At 36.3% G+C, this 19,021-nt stretch overlaps 1 protein-coding gene across 1 annotated transcript in view; it reads left to right on the forward strand.

Annotated features, from left to right (window-relative positions):
* Positions 1-19,021, forward strand: part of Vps13B (vacuolar protein sorting 13B) — a 1,316,993-nt gene that overhangs the window by 264,870 nt on the left and 1,033,102 nt on the right. Inside the window, exon 13 of the mRNA XM_090406926.1 lies at positions 3,344-3,514. Coding sequence (XP_090263052.1) covers positions 3,344-3,514 — 171 coding nt within the window. The remainder of the gene's footprint in view (positions 1-3,343; positions 3,515-19,021) is intronic.

Below are 19,021 nucleotides of genomic sequence, written 5' to 3' on the forward strand. Positions count from 1 at the left end.
TCATGCTAGGGATCTTGGGGTGTTAGTAGATAGGAAGTTGCAAATACAACTCAAAAGATAATTGCAATGCTGAAAAGAACTTTCACTTGTAAAGATAAGAATGTCATTTTGCCTCTTTACAAGGCCTTGATAAGACTTCACTTGGACTATTGTGTGCTGGTCTGGTCTCCTGGTTTCCATTGCGATTGTGATACAGTGTGGCGGAGGGGGGGGGAGATCGAGAGAGAGAGAGAGAGAGAGAGAGAGTGCAAAGGAGAGTGCTAGAAATGATATCAGGATTGTGGAATACTGATTATGAAGACAGATTGAGAATTTGTAGAGTGCGGACACTAGTAAATAGGAGAAAGAGGGGTGATATGATTGAGACTTACAAACCTCTGAAAGGGTCGAACAGGATTTCAGCTGATGGAATTTTTCATTTTATGTGGGATAGGGAAAGGACAAGAGAGCATCTTTGGAAGCTGTGAATGAATGCCATTAAGAAGGGGGGTAAGGGCTAGCTTTTTCTCTAATAGGGTAGTGCATGATTGGAATGGATTGCCATTAGGTGTTGTGTGTGCAAGCAGTATGAATGAATTCAAGAATAAGTATGATAGCTGGTGCGTGTAGTATATGTCCTCCCTTACCTATATAATTTATTAGTTACTATTTAAAATTATTTATTAGTTAATTTATTACTTCACCTGTATATGAAAATGTTTTGATTTTTTTCATACACTATTAAATGTAGTTCAGCCTTACCTTTTGGACGCCAGTGTGTGTGTGAAGTCAACAGCTTCTATATACAAGCAGCCTAGTCATGAAAATACTTCACATGCAAGCTTTGTGTGCTTACACTTGTATAAAGGATTAAAGAAAAAAAAATTCTTGTCAAGTATAATTTACTTTGTAACCAAGTGAAAAAAAAAACTTGTACAACTCTTTCTGATCACAGAGAAATTAGTTGAAATACTAAACTAATTGTAGCTATATAAGAGACCATGTTCCATCCACTTTTATCTTTTAGATCTGAGAGCTTACAAACCTCTGAAAGGGTCGAACAGGATTTCAGCTGATGGAATTTTTCATTTTATGTGGGATAGGGAAAGGACAAGAGAGCATCTTTGGAAGCTGTGAATGGGTTAAAACTAAACACTTTATCAAAGACTGGGACCACAAACATTACAGTTCTGAGAAAGATTAGGAGAGTGAATAGCTGCCCTTAATGACAGAATCATATTAGAAATGAGGATATTAAGAAGCATCTTGGCGTTGTTAGCATTCAAGTATATGTGAGCAAAGCTGACATTAGGTGGTATGCTCACTTAAGCAGAATGGGAGAGGAAAGTTTAGAAGAACAAGTATCTTTGCAAGACCAAAATATAAGGTCTAAAAATATTGAAGTCCTAACAGATAAAAAATGAATTTGGAGGAAAATTGTCGATAGGAAGTGTTCCCTAAGGAATACAATATACAGTCATTCAAATCCGATGTGAACAAGTACCTCCTTTCCCAGCCCATACACTGTTCTAATGTACTATGGGTTGATCTACCAACCTCTCGTGTATGGGCTCAACATAAAAAAAAAGTTTTGCTAGCATTTATATGCATAATAGGGGGCTAGGAGCAAATGGGGATGGATATGAATCTGGTGATTTGGATTAGAGGTTGGCTGATTGACGGATATCAAAGAGTCGTTATGGAAGAGTTAAGGAGAAGGCAGGTGACCAGTGGTGTACCACAGGGCTCAGTAATTGGTCATGTGTTGTTAATTTGTACATTAGTGATATAATAAATGATTTGACAGGAAATATTCAATGTTTTACTGAGTTGTTTACCTCTTTCATTATTTATCTCTGTTGGTGATTTTTTTTAATCTAATCGTCCTAAAAAAAGGGAGATAAAAGTCAGCTATCAAACTATTGTCACACTTCTCTTACTTCAGTACTCTTGAAAGAGATGGAGAGGGTTATCAAACAACTAAGTTCACTTGCATGGTTTCTGCCATTCCCATTCTACAACTGAGTACCTCACTAACCTTTCTCACCATTGGATACAGTTGATGGAAAGATTTGAAGAAACTCGGGGTTACTCTTGATATCTCAAAGTCATTTGATCATGTTTGGCATTGAGAACTTCTAACAAGCTACATACCCTATGGTCTCTGTCCTGCCCTTGAATTGCCAGCTTCATCTGGTTGTTTGGTCCATTACATTGTTGTTGGTTCTTTTCATCATATTTCTTTAACAGTGCTGGAGTACCCTAGGGTTCTGTGCTCTTCGTCCTATACATCAGTCTTATTCGTCCTACACATTAGTCACCTTCTCTCTCCTCTCTCTCTCCCCAATTTCAAATCCTTTTGCTGATGACTGCCCTTCATTCCTCTTCTTTATTTAAGAAACCCTGTAATACTCAAGTGATTGAGTTTCAATCTGAAACTTCAATCACTGTGTTTAATACCAGTCTCCTCACCATTCTTTAACGAGATGAAGATATCTTAATGAATTTCAATGCTATCTAAAATCCTGTTTTATTATATGGAAGAAAGAGTCCACTCACCTTTACTTTTGGCAGTGAGCATTTTAACAAGAATAAAACTGATTTTGTGCATCGATTCATTACTATGGATGAGACTTGGATTCACCATTAGACGCCAGAATTCAAACAGCAGTCAAAACAGTGTACAGAAGCTGGTTGTTCAGCGCTAAAGAAGACAAAGTCAGTTCCATCAGCAGGAAAGGTCATGGCATCGGTGTTTTAGGATGCTAAAGACATTTTGTTTATTAATTATCTTGAAAAGGGTAAAACAATAACCGGAGAATATTATTCCAATCTTTTAACCAGACTAAGACTAGACAAAAAAATTCGTGAGAAAAGACCCAGTTTGCAAAAGAAAAAAAATCATCTTTCATCAGGACAATGCACCTGCCCACAAAGGTGTTTTGGCAGTTGGGAAAATTAAGGGATCTGCACTATGAGTTATTGGAACATCCACCCTATTCCCCAGATTTGGCTCCCTCTGACTTCTGTCTCTTCCCAAAACTAAAACGTTTTTCTTCGAATCAAGAAGTGATTGCAGCTGTAGTGGGGTATTTTGCAGATTTTACTGAGAACTGCTACAGGGACAGGATAATTTTGCTGGAGCATCTCTGGAATAAATGTATTAGTCTTAAGGGAGATTATGCTGAAAAATAAAAATAATTTTGAAATTATAAATTCTTTTTTCATTGTTAGACTGAGAACATTTCAGACCACTCACATAAATGTCTATTAAGTTTGCTAATTAGTCTGAGTTTAAACAGTTTTTTTAAACATTTGCTATTTGATTATTTTATTTTAATATTATTATTTGTGTTTTTTGCAGAACCAGTTTTCATTGTAGCTGAACTATCTGGTCTAGCAGCAAGTTTGGATCCTGCTCTTTTGGAATGGCTATCTTATGATATTAATTATCCTATTCAAGTATTGGATCTATTTCATTTACCAAAAAAACAAAATGCTGCTAGTGAATGTCAAGAAGACAAAAGCGGCATAGGTTGTTTATTTATTTTAGTACTACTAATAATAGATACTAAATTTGTATAAAGGTGATATCATATTACAGGTAACCCTCTTATAATGCAGTACTTATACAACGCAGTTTCAATATAAGACGGTCTACAAACTGTAGTAACTCTTTATCTTTTCATATATTTTTCAATGTGCGACTTAAAAATCGAATTTTATCTTCGTTAAATTTGCGTCCTCCCGTATTGGGCATGTAGTTATAAGTAGTGATTTATATTAGGGGAAATGCCCTTTAGTACGCATGTATGTCAATTGTTTATATAAAGTATTTATTGTTGAAAATTGTCTTCGTTTTCTGCAGGAAAGCGCATTAAAAATCATAAGTGGGTTAATCTCAATCTGAGCACTTTATTTTTTGGTCAGTTACATACAATATGTAATTGTTATATATTTGTATGTCGTGCCTTATTGTCCTTTATAAATCTTATCTATAGTTCTTTAGTCTTTCTACCAATTGTTCTGCTGTTCCTATTCCAGCCGCTAATATACAGTGCTTAGTCTTAATTAGAGCCGATTTCTATTAGACACAGTTCTTTCTAATGGATCACATGTACTATTCTTGCAGACAAAGAGAATGATCTGGGCGAGTGCCAAATTCTTCTTGTAGATCTGGAGTTCACTCCTTTTCAGAATCAAGAAAATTTTATTTGTTAATACAGCTTTGCCATCTTGATTCCTATACAAAAAGGATATTCCCATCAGAGAGTTAACATGCAGATAATTACTCGACCTTAGAATCTATTATTTATTTATATCCTATTAGTTTATTCCTTAATCAGCAGTCGCAACCCCCCCCCCCCCCCCGCACTTGAATTTACACAGGTTCTAATTTTAACAAGCGGTACATTGAGACGTGATTTAGACATATAATGACTTGTTCATAAAAGAATATCTCAAAATTTCTCAGACAATCTATCTAATTATAACTAAATAGTCACTTAAAATATTTCCAACAAATCAGTTAATCTAATTCTCGTTAACTTATCACAGTTATATAAATGAACACTCCTTCAACTTCCCAGTATGTTGGAGGTTTAATGGATTTTTTACAACACTCAAAAAGAATTAAAATAGAATTTAATACTTCCTATATTTCATCCTAGTCACTAGGACATCTACGGGGATTACAAAAACAATTAATGTAACATGCACGCAAAAACTTACAATACTAAGCCCAACCACGTGGGTGACACTAAAGTCCTATCTAGGTGGAGCGCCCTCTAAGGGCGGTAGTAGGTGGCCTGGAATGTAAGGTGGGACCTCTGGTGATGAGTGTTTCCCAAATCTTCAGAAGCTTAATGCAACCGTATTTGTTAAGATTTGGTTGGTTTCTGAGAGCTGCTGCTGCTTCTAAGAAAAGTCTCTCTTTCTTGAATTTGCTGTGGTGGAGCATGGTGGTTTTCTTCCATGATACTCTGTGGGTGGTGTCCAAAACATGGTCAGCCAAGCCTGAATGGCCACAGTTGTGTTTAACGATGTACGACTTGTGTTCCTCCAGGTGGATGGATGCTGATCTGCCTGTCTGTCCAAAGTACGCAAGCTTACAGGAACAGGGTACTTTGTGAACTCCAGGCAGAGAGAGAGGAGGGAGCTGATCTTTCGTAGAACGGATAAGGGTAGCAAGTTTGCATTAGGGCTTATATGCTGTGTGTAGGTTATACTTTTTTAGTATCTTGGCTATTTTTTCCGAAGTGCCACGGATTTAGGGTATGGTGATGGCATAAGGTTAGCAAGTTTGCAGTAGGGCTTATATGCTGTGTGTAGGTTATACTTTTTTAGTATCTTGGCTATTTTTTCCGAAGTGCCACGGATTTAGGGTATGGTGATGGCATTTTTAAAATCTTGTTGACGAGAGGGATGGGGGAATGGGGGAGGAATTGATTATTTTTTTGATACTGTGTTCGCTGTAGCCATTGGAGAGGAAAGTTCTGTGTATGTGGTTAAGCTCATTAGTGAGGGCAGTTCCACTGGAACAAAGATTGTGGGCTCTCTTGGTAAGGGTTTTAATGATGCCATATTGTTGTGAGGGGTGGTGGTGGGAGAGTTTGTGAATGTATCTGCCTGTGTGTGTGGGTTTTCTGTATACAGTGAAGGCAAGTGTATCATTAGGCAGGTGCGTGACTAATTTGTCTAGGAAGGGTAAACATTTGTTCTTTTCCTTTTCCATAGTAAACTGGATTCTTGGATGTAGGCTATTGAGATGACCGAGAAAGGAGTCTAACGTGTCTGGGCCATGAGGCCAAATAGAGAACACATCATCTACATATCTTAGCCAGATAGAAGGTTTGAGTGGGGCTGAGTCTATGGCTTGTTTTTCGAAATCTTCCATATAGAAATTGGCAAGGGGGGGGAACCCCATGGCGGTTCCCTCTATCTGCTTGTAGATTTTTTTATTCCAAGATAAATACCCAGAGTTGATGGCAAAGGAAAAGAGATCTAAGATGTCAGAGGGGAAAACGTTTTCTAAGAGAGATAAAGTGTCAGTTAAGGGAATATTGGTAAACAACGAGGATATATCAAAGCTTACTAATATGTCTGTATTATTCAAGGTTAAATTTTCTGTGAGGGCTTTAAAGTGGGTCGAGTTATTTATATAGGAAGCTGAATTTCCGGTGAGGGGGGACAGAGAGTTGGCCAGCTGTTTAGACAGTCTGTAACAAGGTGCATTGGTGGCATCTACTATAGGTCTGAGTGGGGAATTGGGTGTGTGGATTTTTGGTAAACCGTATATTCGGGGAGGACGGGAGCGGAAAGGTTTAAGTTTTTTCGTGATGTCAGGGGGCCAGGAGGTTACTTTTTTAAGTAAGATTTTTACACACTTACGCAATACGCAATTTTTACACAAGTTAAGAAATTAAAAATCTTATTTAAAAAAGTAACCTCCTGGTTGCTCACGACACCTAACTCTTTTTTTGCACACTCCCCTACGCTTCTCCCCAAAATGCACCCCATCACGTGGGTGCCGTACACATGTCTCGGACTTCGCATTGCGATGCCCCGGGGTTATGTTGAAAAGCCGATTAGGCTAAAGTGGACTTGGCTTAAACTTTCTCCTTCTAAAGTAACTTTCACTAAGATCTTTTAGACTCTCTGGTATATTATTTCTAAGGCAGTTTACAATTTATCACTTACAAAATTCCGTTAATAAAATATTAATACATTAAAGTTTTCACTTACACCTATGTACAAGCATTTCCTTTCTATAGAGTTTTTAGATCCTAGTTAAATCCTGAATGAAATGCTCAGTAACAAATTGAACCTTTCATTCCAGATTTAACATAATGCTTTTGTTTATGTAAAAAAAAAATTTTATAGTAATAACCACTCTTAGAGTGCTTTTGCGATATACGCATTTGTTAATAGGGATAAACCCACCTGCTGTAAACTCCAAGGTAACAATTGAACAAGACTGAAGATACATTCGGTTTCGATCAGCATGAGACTCAGTCTTTGCGAACTTCTTCATAAGTGCTCCAATCTCTTCAATAGTGAATTAATTGATGGGGAAATAGATTTAAATGAGGAGGAACTGGTACAATTAATAGATGACGTCGATCCAAATGGCAAGGAAAGTTCTGCCGAAGATTCTGATTGTGATGAATCTGTTAAAGAATTCAGTTTAAAGAAATTAGCAGAAGGATTGGACTTAGCAAGAAAGTTATTTTTGTTCAAGTGATACTTGCGTATAAGTGGCTAAATACATCTTCAATGTTGTCTTTGAAGATGTATTTAGAAAATCTAAGCGAAAACGCCCACGTTTTCGCTTAGATTTTCAGCTTTATTATATGTGGCCATCGTTCCAATATTACTCAGTGTTGATGCTGGTAAATGATAGTCTGTACAGCACTTGTTGTTACTCCGGAGGCCATACTTGACTAACAAAATAGCTGTCAACGTTGGCAATTCCATCTTGTTTCTTAATTTAGTTTTAACTACTTTCATGGAACTAAAAATTCATTCAATTTCCGTATTTGAATTTGGCAGTATTAATAAATTTATTGCACACTGAGGAATTTCTTTAAATGGATTCATTCCAGATGCATCTTTATATTCTTGTTCTTCAGTCCAGAATAGCTCAGTGTTTTCTATATTTGTCCATTTATTTAAGTGGATAGTATTGTACTGGTATTCAGCAGCAGCAACATCTTTTTCTGTTTTCAGCATTATTTCTAAGATGGGAGTAGCAGGTTCTTTTATATGTTTTAGGATATTGTCAATAGAAAAAGAAGACATCATTCTTACAATATTCAAGTTTTCAGGCAACCTTTGCTTAAGCTGTTTGAAGAGACCAAGAAGAAACTGTCTTGCTCTACTTCTAAGATTTTGCTCATCATTTTGCGTTATTTTCTTTTGTATCATCAACTCTGAAATTTTTCTTTCAAATCTGTAACCAAGATTTGGACTAAGATCCAAATAGCCATCAATCTCTGACTCTAGAGGGTCGACTGTGGATGATGGTAGCACTAACATATTAGCAGTAGAGCGAATCAAACGAGAAAGGTCTTCAAACAATCTCATCTTATCCGCACTGTTAGATGCAAAAATTTTGTTAACTTGCTGAACTTGAACTAGAACAGGATGCAAAAATAAAAGGTACAACAGATTCCTTTCATCTTTGTACATCTCCCACAAAATTTGAGTTTTGTAACCATTTCTCAGTCACGCTCATGACTTCGAAGTGAGTTTTTAATTCCAACCACTGGCTGAGAATTCTGTCTACTTCAGGTTCAATGGAGAGCCACCTTGTTGCACAATTGCTTACAATTTTCAGAGGAGCATCATTTTCATTGATAGTTTGATACAGCTCTTTGTATGCTGCTTGTCTTGAAGAAGAATGTGAAAACCACTTATACGTTTCATCAACTAAAAATTCTAATTTTCTTGGGAGAGATTCTGCACAAGTGTAAGACATTGCCAGTTGTAATGAATGGCATACACATCTAATTAAAACTAAGGAGGGAATATATACCTTCAGTTGTTCATAAACGCCATTATTGACACCAACCATAACACTGGCATTGTCTGTACCGATTGCAATGAGATTTTTAAATGTCCAGTTTCTTGGTCAAGAGCTCTTTTTTCAGTGCAGCCACAATACCACTAGCATCACACTTTTCTAGAACCACCATGCTCAGAAATGTATGCATAATTTTGTTGAATTTCCTGATATAATAAATGATGGCCATTCCTAAAATCTTATTCACTGTGATATCATTCAATTCGTCTATTAGCAAACTGAAATTTTCATCTCCAATGTCTGCAATTAGATCTTTTTCAAAATTCTCACTTAGAATATTCTTTACAATTGCAGAGCACTTAGTTCGGTGCATTTTTACCTTTGGCATAATTTGACTGTCTGGGATGATATTTTTGCAAAGAACTACAAGATGATCGCAATTGTTGAATGATGAGTGACAACAAAGAAATAATGCTAACCTACCTTCAAAGTTCGCGGTCTCTGCAGACTTTTTCAAAAGCATATTTGTAATTGGTACAGCCTTATATGGAACTGCAGCAAGATGTTTCTTAGTTTCACTATGCTTTACAAGCTGACAATATTTAGCATCTATAGCTATATCACATCTGCAAAACTTACAGTGGCCTTTTGTAGTCACCAGGAACTTCACACAACCATTTACTAAACATTCCCGTTTGCAACCACTACCTCCTAAATTTTTACTGGTAAGCTTTAGTTTTCTCTTTGCTCATTTTTGAAGAAGAGTATACAACTCTTTACTGCAACGAATTACGATCAGGCTTTGAAAACTTCCCACTCGTAATTGTAACTACCATCCTGAACGCTGTGCAAAGACTAACTTGTTGCGGTGCTATCAACTTTAAAATGACAAAATGGCAGACTGTTGGGCCACATGACTGACTGATGTCATCACGTATTTGAAACGTATATGATGCTCGTTCCAAACGTACAATACAATTCCTTATCAAATGTGAACATCTGGAAAACTTTTAAAACAATTTCTTTCTTTAATAGTAAGTTATAAAAACAACTAAAAAGAGTTGAAACTAGTTCTGAAGGAGCTAGGTGCTAGATTAAAATTTTTGGAGCCAGGGAAGAAAAAAAAGAGCTAGATCTAGCTCCAAAAGAGCTAAATTGGCAACATTACTCTCAATGGAGCGCTCCGGAAAATTCACAAGACAACTGGATATTTGTTTAGCTCCATATTATGAACTTGATAAAAAATTGCAGCATAGTGGTAAGCAAGGTCTTATGACTGACTTCTTGATAACTAAACCAGCCGAAGTATGCAAATAGAATTATATTAATGATGTCCAAGAGATTTCAAGTGATGACGACATCCAGCCACTCTTAAATAAAGAACATCTACAAAATGTTAGTTTTGAAGAGAGTGACGACAATTAAAATATACACTTTATTTTATTTTTCCTAAAACATTTATTTTAGTATTATGTGCAGTGAAGTTTACATACAATTTATAATTTTTTATAATTTTATGCTATGTATTTGTTTCATAGTTTATGTTTTCTTAACTTACGTGAATTACCTGAATTAAATAAAAAATATATTTTTGTTGGATATGTTATCGTTTATATAATCTTTAAAAAAAAAATGATTTCGGAACCTAATCCTACTTTTTCTATGTGATCTGAGTCTCGCATTCCTGATTTATAAAACGCGGCATTTTTGTGGAACCTAACATCCTCGTTATACGAGGGTTATCTATATTATGTCTTTCTGGTATATAGGCTTATACATTGGTTATTTTTTGGAAATAACATGTACTCAAATAATAATTATAAAAACTTTAATTAATACTTTCCTATATTTTGGTAATGTTACACTGCTATCATCAATAGTCTTCAGTAATCTTGGCTGTTGGACTGAAAATCTTAGGATGTATGCTTCCCAAATTTGTGGCAGTCTGTGATACTGTGATTTCTGCTGAATAAAATGTAATTTATATCTCAACAAATTTGGGTGCATCAGACTGCCACAAATTTGGGAAGTATACATCCTAAGATTTTCAGCCCAATAGTCAAGATTACTGAAGACTATTGATGATAGCAGTGTAACATTACCAAAATATAGGAAAGTATTAATTAAAGTTTTTTAATTAATATGGAGCTAAAGACTTATACAGGAGGTCCTTTTGTCATCACAGCTTATCATACCGTGCCTTAAACACACTTGAATTCTCTGCATGCAAAAAACCTGCTTCTCACTCTCTTGCTCACACTCTCCTTATACTGTTTCCAGGGATGTCCTCTGGTTTCCCCCCCCCCTGCTCTCCCACTGTTTGCTGTAAAACCTCTCCGACATTGATTCTATAACAACCCTTACTAATTTGTAGGTCTCTATCATATCATCCCTCTTCCTCCTGTCCAGTAGACTCTGTAAATTGCATCTTCTCAACCTTTCCTCATATTCAACATTCCAAAGATCAGAAACTCTATATATATCGGCTAACCTGCCTTAGTAAATTGTCTCTTGACTCTATCCAACATAGCTTTGTCCTTTTTTTGAAAAGCAGGTGACCAAATCTGTGCACAGAAGTATGTCTGGCCTAATTTTTATTTATTTATTCATATGGAGTTTTCCTCCCTTTTCTCCCCCGTCCCTATTGGGGCGAGTTTAGCCCCCTCATGGGGGGGTAAGTATTTATGGCTGTAGATCCGTGTTCATGGGGCCTGCTTGTGGGATGAACAACCCCAGATAAACTGGAGGGGAAAACCCTGCTGTCCATTCCCATGACCGGCTAACTTGGCTATGGCTGAGGAAGATCCTTAAGCTCCTCACATCGGCGATGGGAATCAAACCCAGGACACTCCTTCCCCAGGCATATGGTTGCGAAGCGCATAGCCACTAGGCTAACTGCACGGATTTCTGGCCTAACGAAAGCCTTATACAAAGGAATACAAGAATCTCCTTACTTCTACAAGTCAGTGTCCTCTGCATCATTCCCACCAAGCATGAATTCTACATCCCATCTTTGTTTCCCAAATTTTAAAAGCTTACATTTTGTAACATTGAACTCGCATTCCCATTTTCATGCCCATCCACTCAATTTTTCAATTCTTGTAATGCCATAACATCTTATCTACTCTTCATAGTTTGTCCCATAACTGAATATTCCTATCCAAATCTATGCCAATATCATTAACACACAGGCACACCACTAGTGACTTTCCTCTTCTTGGATATTGCTTCCCCATAAACAACTTGTTGATATAAGTATTCCATCATCATCATGCTGTAGGTGATACAATAATATGAATCATACTTCTTCTTCTCTCTTCCATCATCTATGTGGATGATGATGAGGCCAAATGAACTTTTTCCACTTCTGTTTGTCCCGGGAGAGTCCAAACAATTCTGTCCAGTTTGGTGTCGCTTGTTGTGATTTGGTTTTCAGGTTCTCTTTTATTTTGTCTATCCATCTAATTCTGGGCACCGTCTTTTGGATCTTTTACTTTCCATTATTGTATTCAGGGCTTTAGATGGTAGTCTTTCTGTTCCCATTCTGGTCACATGGCCAAACCATTGCAGTCTTCTTTCTTGGATTTTGTCAATTATTGTTATTTTTGGTTTTAGTCGTTTCCTTATGTCTTCGTTTCTTAGTCGATCCAGCAGAGATACTCCACGTAATCTTCTTAGCCAATCCATTTCAGTAACTAATAATTTTCTCTCTTCAGCCTTTTTGAAATTTCAGCATTCACTTTCATAAAGGTTGGGAGGACCATTGTTTCATAGATTCTTACTTTTGTTACTTGTTTGATGTCTCTTGAGTTCCATATTTTATTAAGTCGTCCAAAAGTTTGGGATGCTTGACTGATTCGTCTGTTTATATCTTTTATAATTTCACCATTGTACTCGATAACTCCTCCAAGGTAGGTGAAGTTTTCTACCTGCTCTAGATTCTTACTATCAATTTCAATTTTCAGATTGGTGCTTCTTTTTCCTCTTTGCATAATTTTTGTTTTGTCTATATTTATGTTTAATCCAGATTTTATACACTCCTTTATTTTATCAGGAATTCACTGTAGATTTTCTTCTGTGCTTGCAAGTAATGCAATGTCGTCTGCAAATTTTAAATTTGTCACATTTTTCCCATATATTTTGATTCCAGAGTCTTCATTGTTTAAGGCCTTATTGATTGCTTCTTCCAGTGTAAGATTGAACAGGGTCTGGTGACAGATTGTTTCCCTGTCTTACTCCACTCTCTGTGTGGAACCAGTTGGTTAAGGTGTCCTCCATTCGTACTGCACTTTCAGATTTCTCATTTAGATTCTTTATTATTCTTATGGTTTTGTTGGGAATTCCAAATTCTTCCATAGTTTTCCATAGTTCTCTTTTACGGATTGAATCAAATGCCTGACGAAAGTCTATGAAATTTATCTAGCAACTTTGGTTGTACTCTAGTGTCTTTTCTTTTAGCTGTCTTAAGGTGAATAGTTGATCAATTGTGCTTTGCCCTGGTCTGAAACTGGCTTGTTCTTCTCCTAGTGCCAGTTCTATATATGGCTTAATTTGTTTTTGGAGTACTTTCGTAACCTTACTTGGAATACTGAGGAGGCTAATGCCTCTGTAATTATTGCATTTTGTTTTATCTCCTTTTTTGTATATAGGTGTTATGACTGATTTGGTCCAATCAGTAGGCACTGCTTCGTTTTTGTAGATCCTTTCAAATAATGTTTTTAATGGTTCCAAAAGTTGTTCCTTTCCTGCCTTTAAGAATTCTGCATGTATTTGATCAATGCCAGGTGCTTTCCTAGTTTTGAGTTTTTCTATGCTGTGTGCTATTATTTCTTTGGTAAAGATATTTGTTTCCTCTTCCATTTCAGTGGCCGGAATCGTAATATCCTGGGAGCTGTTTTTATTATATAAATCTTTGAAGTATTCTACCCATCTGGCCATTTTTTTTGTTTTACTTTCAATTAGTTGTCCCTTTTTGTTTTTGATCATTATAATTTTTGTTGTCCATGTCTTACTAATTTGGTCTATTTGTTTATATAATCCATGAAGGTTCACCCCCTGAAAGCGTCACCCCCCCAACTTCGAGTTGCTCTAATAGCACTGGGGGGGGGGAGTAAGAAGTAAGAGAGAGTAGAGGGAAAGAAGAGTAGAAGACCAATCTCCAGATATGATATACCAAATGTATATTGTATGAAGTAAGATCAGGTCTAGCATGGGTATCTCGGGTTTGCCATGCCCGTACTCACCAATGTGAGCCCCTGAGAATAATGAACACAACTACAAGGAATTATTTGCACTTTTTATCTCATCCATGCTGCATAATCATCGTCTTAATTCATTAAATCAAGAAACAGCATTACTTGATGGCCAATTTATACTGCTAAAATGCTGGAAGCTATTTCTCAATTATGCCATTTTTCCTGCATAGGCATGAACCAATTCCCTGCAACCAATAATTAAGCCCCTTCCAAAATCATTATAATTTTCAATAAAGCAATAAAACATTTTTAAGTATTGAGGATATAGCTTATGCAAGCCAAAAATTTATGAAGAAAAAAAAAATCAGCATCAACCTAAACATAATTATTTCAGTTCTCATAGGTATAAATTTAAATGCCCAAGGAAGTGCAATCACATATACACAATTTATGTGGCCTGATCTCTACTTTTCAAGCACTTCTGAGATTGTTAGCTTTCATTCCCTGATTAGATGGAGCAACAAGGTATTTTTTCCTCTTCACAGATAACTCAAGTCTTTCATCCCACAACATACACTGATCTTTTTTTTTTATTTAATGACATTTTGTTTCTGTCACATCAGGAATTCAATATAAGAAGTGTACCAGGCAAAATAAAATGGAAGAGATAAAAGTGAATTAAAAACTAAGAAGGGTGTCCTTTATGGGTGCTGGTAGACAGCAATGGTTGTTCAAACATGTCTAAGAATTTCTCACTATAGTTTCTCACATCTTTTTGAGTTTCAACATAACCATATCTATGTAAAGATTCAAATTTACAATATAAACATTTATCCAGTTTTTAAACAGAAAGTGAAACTTTTTAGATTTATTAATTTTAAATTACAGTCTGTATTAAAACTAATTTAAAACATAAATAAACATCAGTTATTCTTATTATACTTAAGAAATAAATTTATGATAATACAGTTTTCATTAAGTCTTTGTTTATAAATTTTACAAAAAAGAAAAAATAGTAGTAATAATAATTCTTTGAACTTTTTTTTTTACAAAGAGGTAGAAATATTTTATACATCATCTTCATCCTTAAGCTTCTGACGTTTTGGAGAATTAGAAAAGGAATTAGCATCATCATGTACTAAGTTAACCTTAGGTTTCTTTAACCACTGAGTTAGGATGTATTTGTAACCTTTCGCTTTGGTGATTCAGACTTAAAAGGCAAAACACAGTCAAGTGTGTTGTTTCTGGAACTATTTACTACTGTAGATACTGCATGCCACTGAAGTGAATTGACAGACTTTAAGAACTTCCTCGTTAGCTGTAACAGAGTGATCTAGCCATTTCTTGATGATGTCATGACCATCCAAAACTGCTTGCATTCTGCTGTGCAGCCAGCTTAATGAAGAGGAAGCACTAACAGCAACTACAGTATAACTGTAAAATTCTTTGTTATTGTACTTGCAGACATAAATAGACCAGCCATAGTAAGCAGTCGTGGTCCTATCCACCCCATTTCAGGGTCCCACAGATTATTCGATTCTTCTCTTTCCCAAGATCTGTGTTTCATATTTATGGAATCTGGCTGGTTAAAGTACTGAATCATACTATTGTTTTATTACTGGCTATCTGATAGGTATCAGATAGCCAGTCTCCAATCCAATGTACTTATCTGATATCCAATCCCATCTGCTCTAGTTTAACTATCAACTTATCATGCGGTAATCTATCAAAAGCCTTTGAGAAATCTAAGTAGACTACTGTGTATCCCTCTCCTCTGTCCAAGGAAGCCATAACCTTATTATAATAAGTAAGTAGGTTACTAAAACATGAACTCCCTTTAGAAAATCCATGCTGTCCATCGAAGATAATACCATTGTTGTCAACCCACTTCTGCATCCTAGTTCTCACAAGCTTCTCCAACAACTTAACCACAACACCTGACACACAGATAGGCCTATAATTTGATGCTTGAGTTCTATCACCTAACTTATTAAGCAGCACAATCTTGCCCTCCTTCCACTCCTTTGGAACTCGACCCACTGCAAGACTCATATTCAAATAATATGTCAAGGCAGATGGCAACTCCCTGGCACATTCGTTCAGAATATGTCTTATTAACATCAAGTTTTCTCAATTCCCAATACGCTGCTTGCTCACTTATAGTCAGTCTCTCTCTCCTCCACATCATCAACTGCTCTCAATCTCCCCATGATGTCACATTCACAAGAATGAAAGACCTTTATAAACTGTTCATTAAGTATCTCCACTATATCTTCCATAGTAATTGTCCTTATACCATTTTCTTCAATCATTATCATATTTTCATAATCATTCTTTTTTTTTTCTTTTGCTAGCTACATGTCGGAATAACCCCCTAGGATTCTTTTTATCTTCATTAGCTAACTGCTGCTCATACTTCACTTTTACTACCCTTACCGACCAAGTTACCCTCCTTGTCTGGTCTTTGTAATCTTCTTGGAATTGGTTATTACTACTTCTCTTGTGCTGCTTCCATGATGCCTTTTTTCTCTGTATCTCATGCTTAATCTCTTCATTCATCCATTTCACACTTACTTTATTTAACCTTCTGACCCTTGGAATACATTTAGACGTTTCTTCTATTAGATTGTTCTTGAATTTCCCCCAAGCTGCATTGATCACTTTTCCAGCTAACTCCTCAGTCCATGCTACATCTGCAAGCTGTCTCCTGAGATCTTTATAATCACCAGCCTTATAGTTCCAGATATACCCTTTTCTCACATGGCGGGAAACAACCCAGGGAGATCATTAAATGATTAATGATCATTAATCATTTAATGATCTCCCTATCACCAACTGGAGGGTGATTTGACACCTCATTTATAATAATAGTCTCTGATGAGATGATCAAATCCAAGACCCTCAATCCTCATGTACCCTCTCTTACATACTGTCAGGGGTAACTCGTCCTTCAGAAACTCATTTTCTTTACTTCCAGTTGCCATCTCGTCATCCCAGTCTATATTGCTGTAGTTAAAATCACCCATAATACACCCTCTGTCCAAAAAGAAACTGAACTTTTATAGAAAATAAACACAGGCTAATTATAATTATTCAAATAATTTATTTCAATCAATATACTCTCCCTCAGCTTCGATACAGCGTTTGGCATGGTCAATTAATTTGTTAAATGAGTTTTTATAATGTTTTTTGGGATACTGTTGAAGTTACTGCCACTTGAATGTTTTCAATGATGTTATATCGCTTTCCTTTCATCGGGGTAAGAGAAAGAAGTCACAGGGTGCTAAATCAGGTGAATACGGCTAGTGATTCAACACACAAACTTGGTTTTTGTCAAAAATTGTCTCATGTCTAATGAAACAAATGTCAAAAACAGTTGACACAACACTAATGAAGGTTGCTGCTTTTGACAACAAAAAGATACAACAGGTGGCGCCACTAGTTTCTCCTATTTTCGAAAAGTTCATTTCTTTTTGGACAGAGGGTTTTATTATTTGCTTGGCCTGATTTGATTATACATTTCATAGTTACTACCATTCTCATTACCATGTCTATAACAACAAGTATTATAAGTATTTTATTGTATTCACCTCTATCTCACACCATACTGCCACAAAACCACTGGCACTATTTCCCTTTTGCATCTCTACTTTGTACGGACATAACTTTTTCTCTATCATCAATAGCACTCCCCCTCCCTTTTTACCCTTTCTATCCTCACGAAACACATCATACCCTTCCGTCTCTATTCCTATCAGGATGTCATCCTCATCCAATCATGTCTCACTTATTCCACCAATTTTTAGGTGAACAGACTCAATTAATGAAACCATTTCATTTTCCTTGTTCTTACACTTCTAGCATTTGTATACAAACACAGCGGCTTATTCCTGGATCTATAGATAGTTCCACTGACACCACTTATTTGATGTGAATTCTCCATGCTTAACTTGAGCCATTTCTTTTTCTCCTTATTCCTCCTCTAACCTTCTTCAGATCCAACTGTTTTCCTTTGATCCCAGGTCATCTCCCTACCTTTTATCTACACATGCATTCACATCCTTTTGGAGCATCTACCTTTCTCACTCTGCATTCCTCTGTTCACGCTAATCCTCCTCATTTCCCTGTCTATCTTGCACACCTGTTCTCTCATTCCTTATACTCATGGCACTCGCTTCTTCATTCAGAACCACCTCTTCAAATTCTCCTGTTTTACTCTCCTGTTTTGCAATTCTTTCCACTTGATCAGATTCATTCTCTGTACTCACTTCTCTACCTTCCAGCAGCTGTCTCTCCAAGTAAATTGCACCCAAACCACTCAAATGTAGTCCTTCAAACTCATTCCACACATTATCAAACTGCACTCCTTTCTCCTCACACATTTCTGCTAACATATCATTCATAATCCTTGCTCTCCGCCTCATCTCACAACTATCATACCTGGGCAACATGATTACTACCTTTCCTATCACACTATTCTCTTTTATCCATCTCAACAACCTCCTGGTATCCAATCTGACATGTTCTTTGTTTGCAGTCAAGTCATTTGTACCTATTACAACTACCAAATCTTTTGCTCGCTTACTTCTCATATCTAATGCCTTCGAACTTTCAAACTTGCTTCGTTCTTACGCTCTCATTCATTCTTTTGAATTTTTGAACTTTTGAACCTTACATCATACTTTCACTCTCATTCATTCTTTTGAACTTTCAAACCTTGCATCATACATGCTTGTTCACAGTCAGTGCCGCTCGCCACCTTAACTTTACCTGCACTTTGTTTTGTAACGTCTGCCGTGTTCACATCACTTCGTCTTTCTTACCATCGATTGTTAAGTTTCTCAGGTCGCTAGTTTTCTTTTCAAAACTCTTTTAACATATTTTCACTGCTCTTTTACACTGTTCTTTTCTATCAGACAAACACTCATCCTTCTTGCACCATTCCCACTACTAACACTTTCAATTATCAACATATTAGTACCCATCAAGTCCTCATTCAGCTCGCACTTTGCACACACACACCCTTCTTCCATCCTCCTTTAAATATCCACAATTTATCTATATAATCAAATGAGTACATATAGCACATCTCACATTTCACGAATCATCTGAAATCGAAATTGAATTCCTGCATGGACAAAGGCGCCACCATCTTTCCTTTGCCAGTTATTATACTGAGCTCTAATTTCAATGAATTTGTAAATAACCTTAAACAAAAATAAATCCCACACGCTAATAACACTGCAAGTGCACAAGTTTTATAGTAACTCTTACTCATGCACACACACTTATATACTATTAATTATTTCAAAAAACTTATCTT

This window comes from Typopeltis vanoorti, chromosome 17 (assembly GCF_054136105.1).
Source record: "Typopeltis vanoorti isolate ZY-2024b chromosome 17, IOZ_Tvanoo_1.0, whole genome shotgun sequence".
Classification (NCBI taxonomy): Eukaryota; Metazoa; Arthropoda; class Arachnida; order Uropygi; family Thelyphonidae; genus Typopeltis; species Typopeltis vanoorti.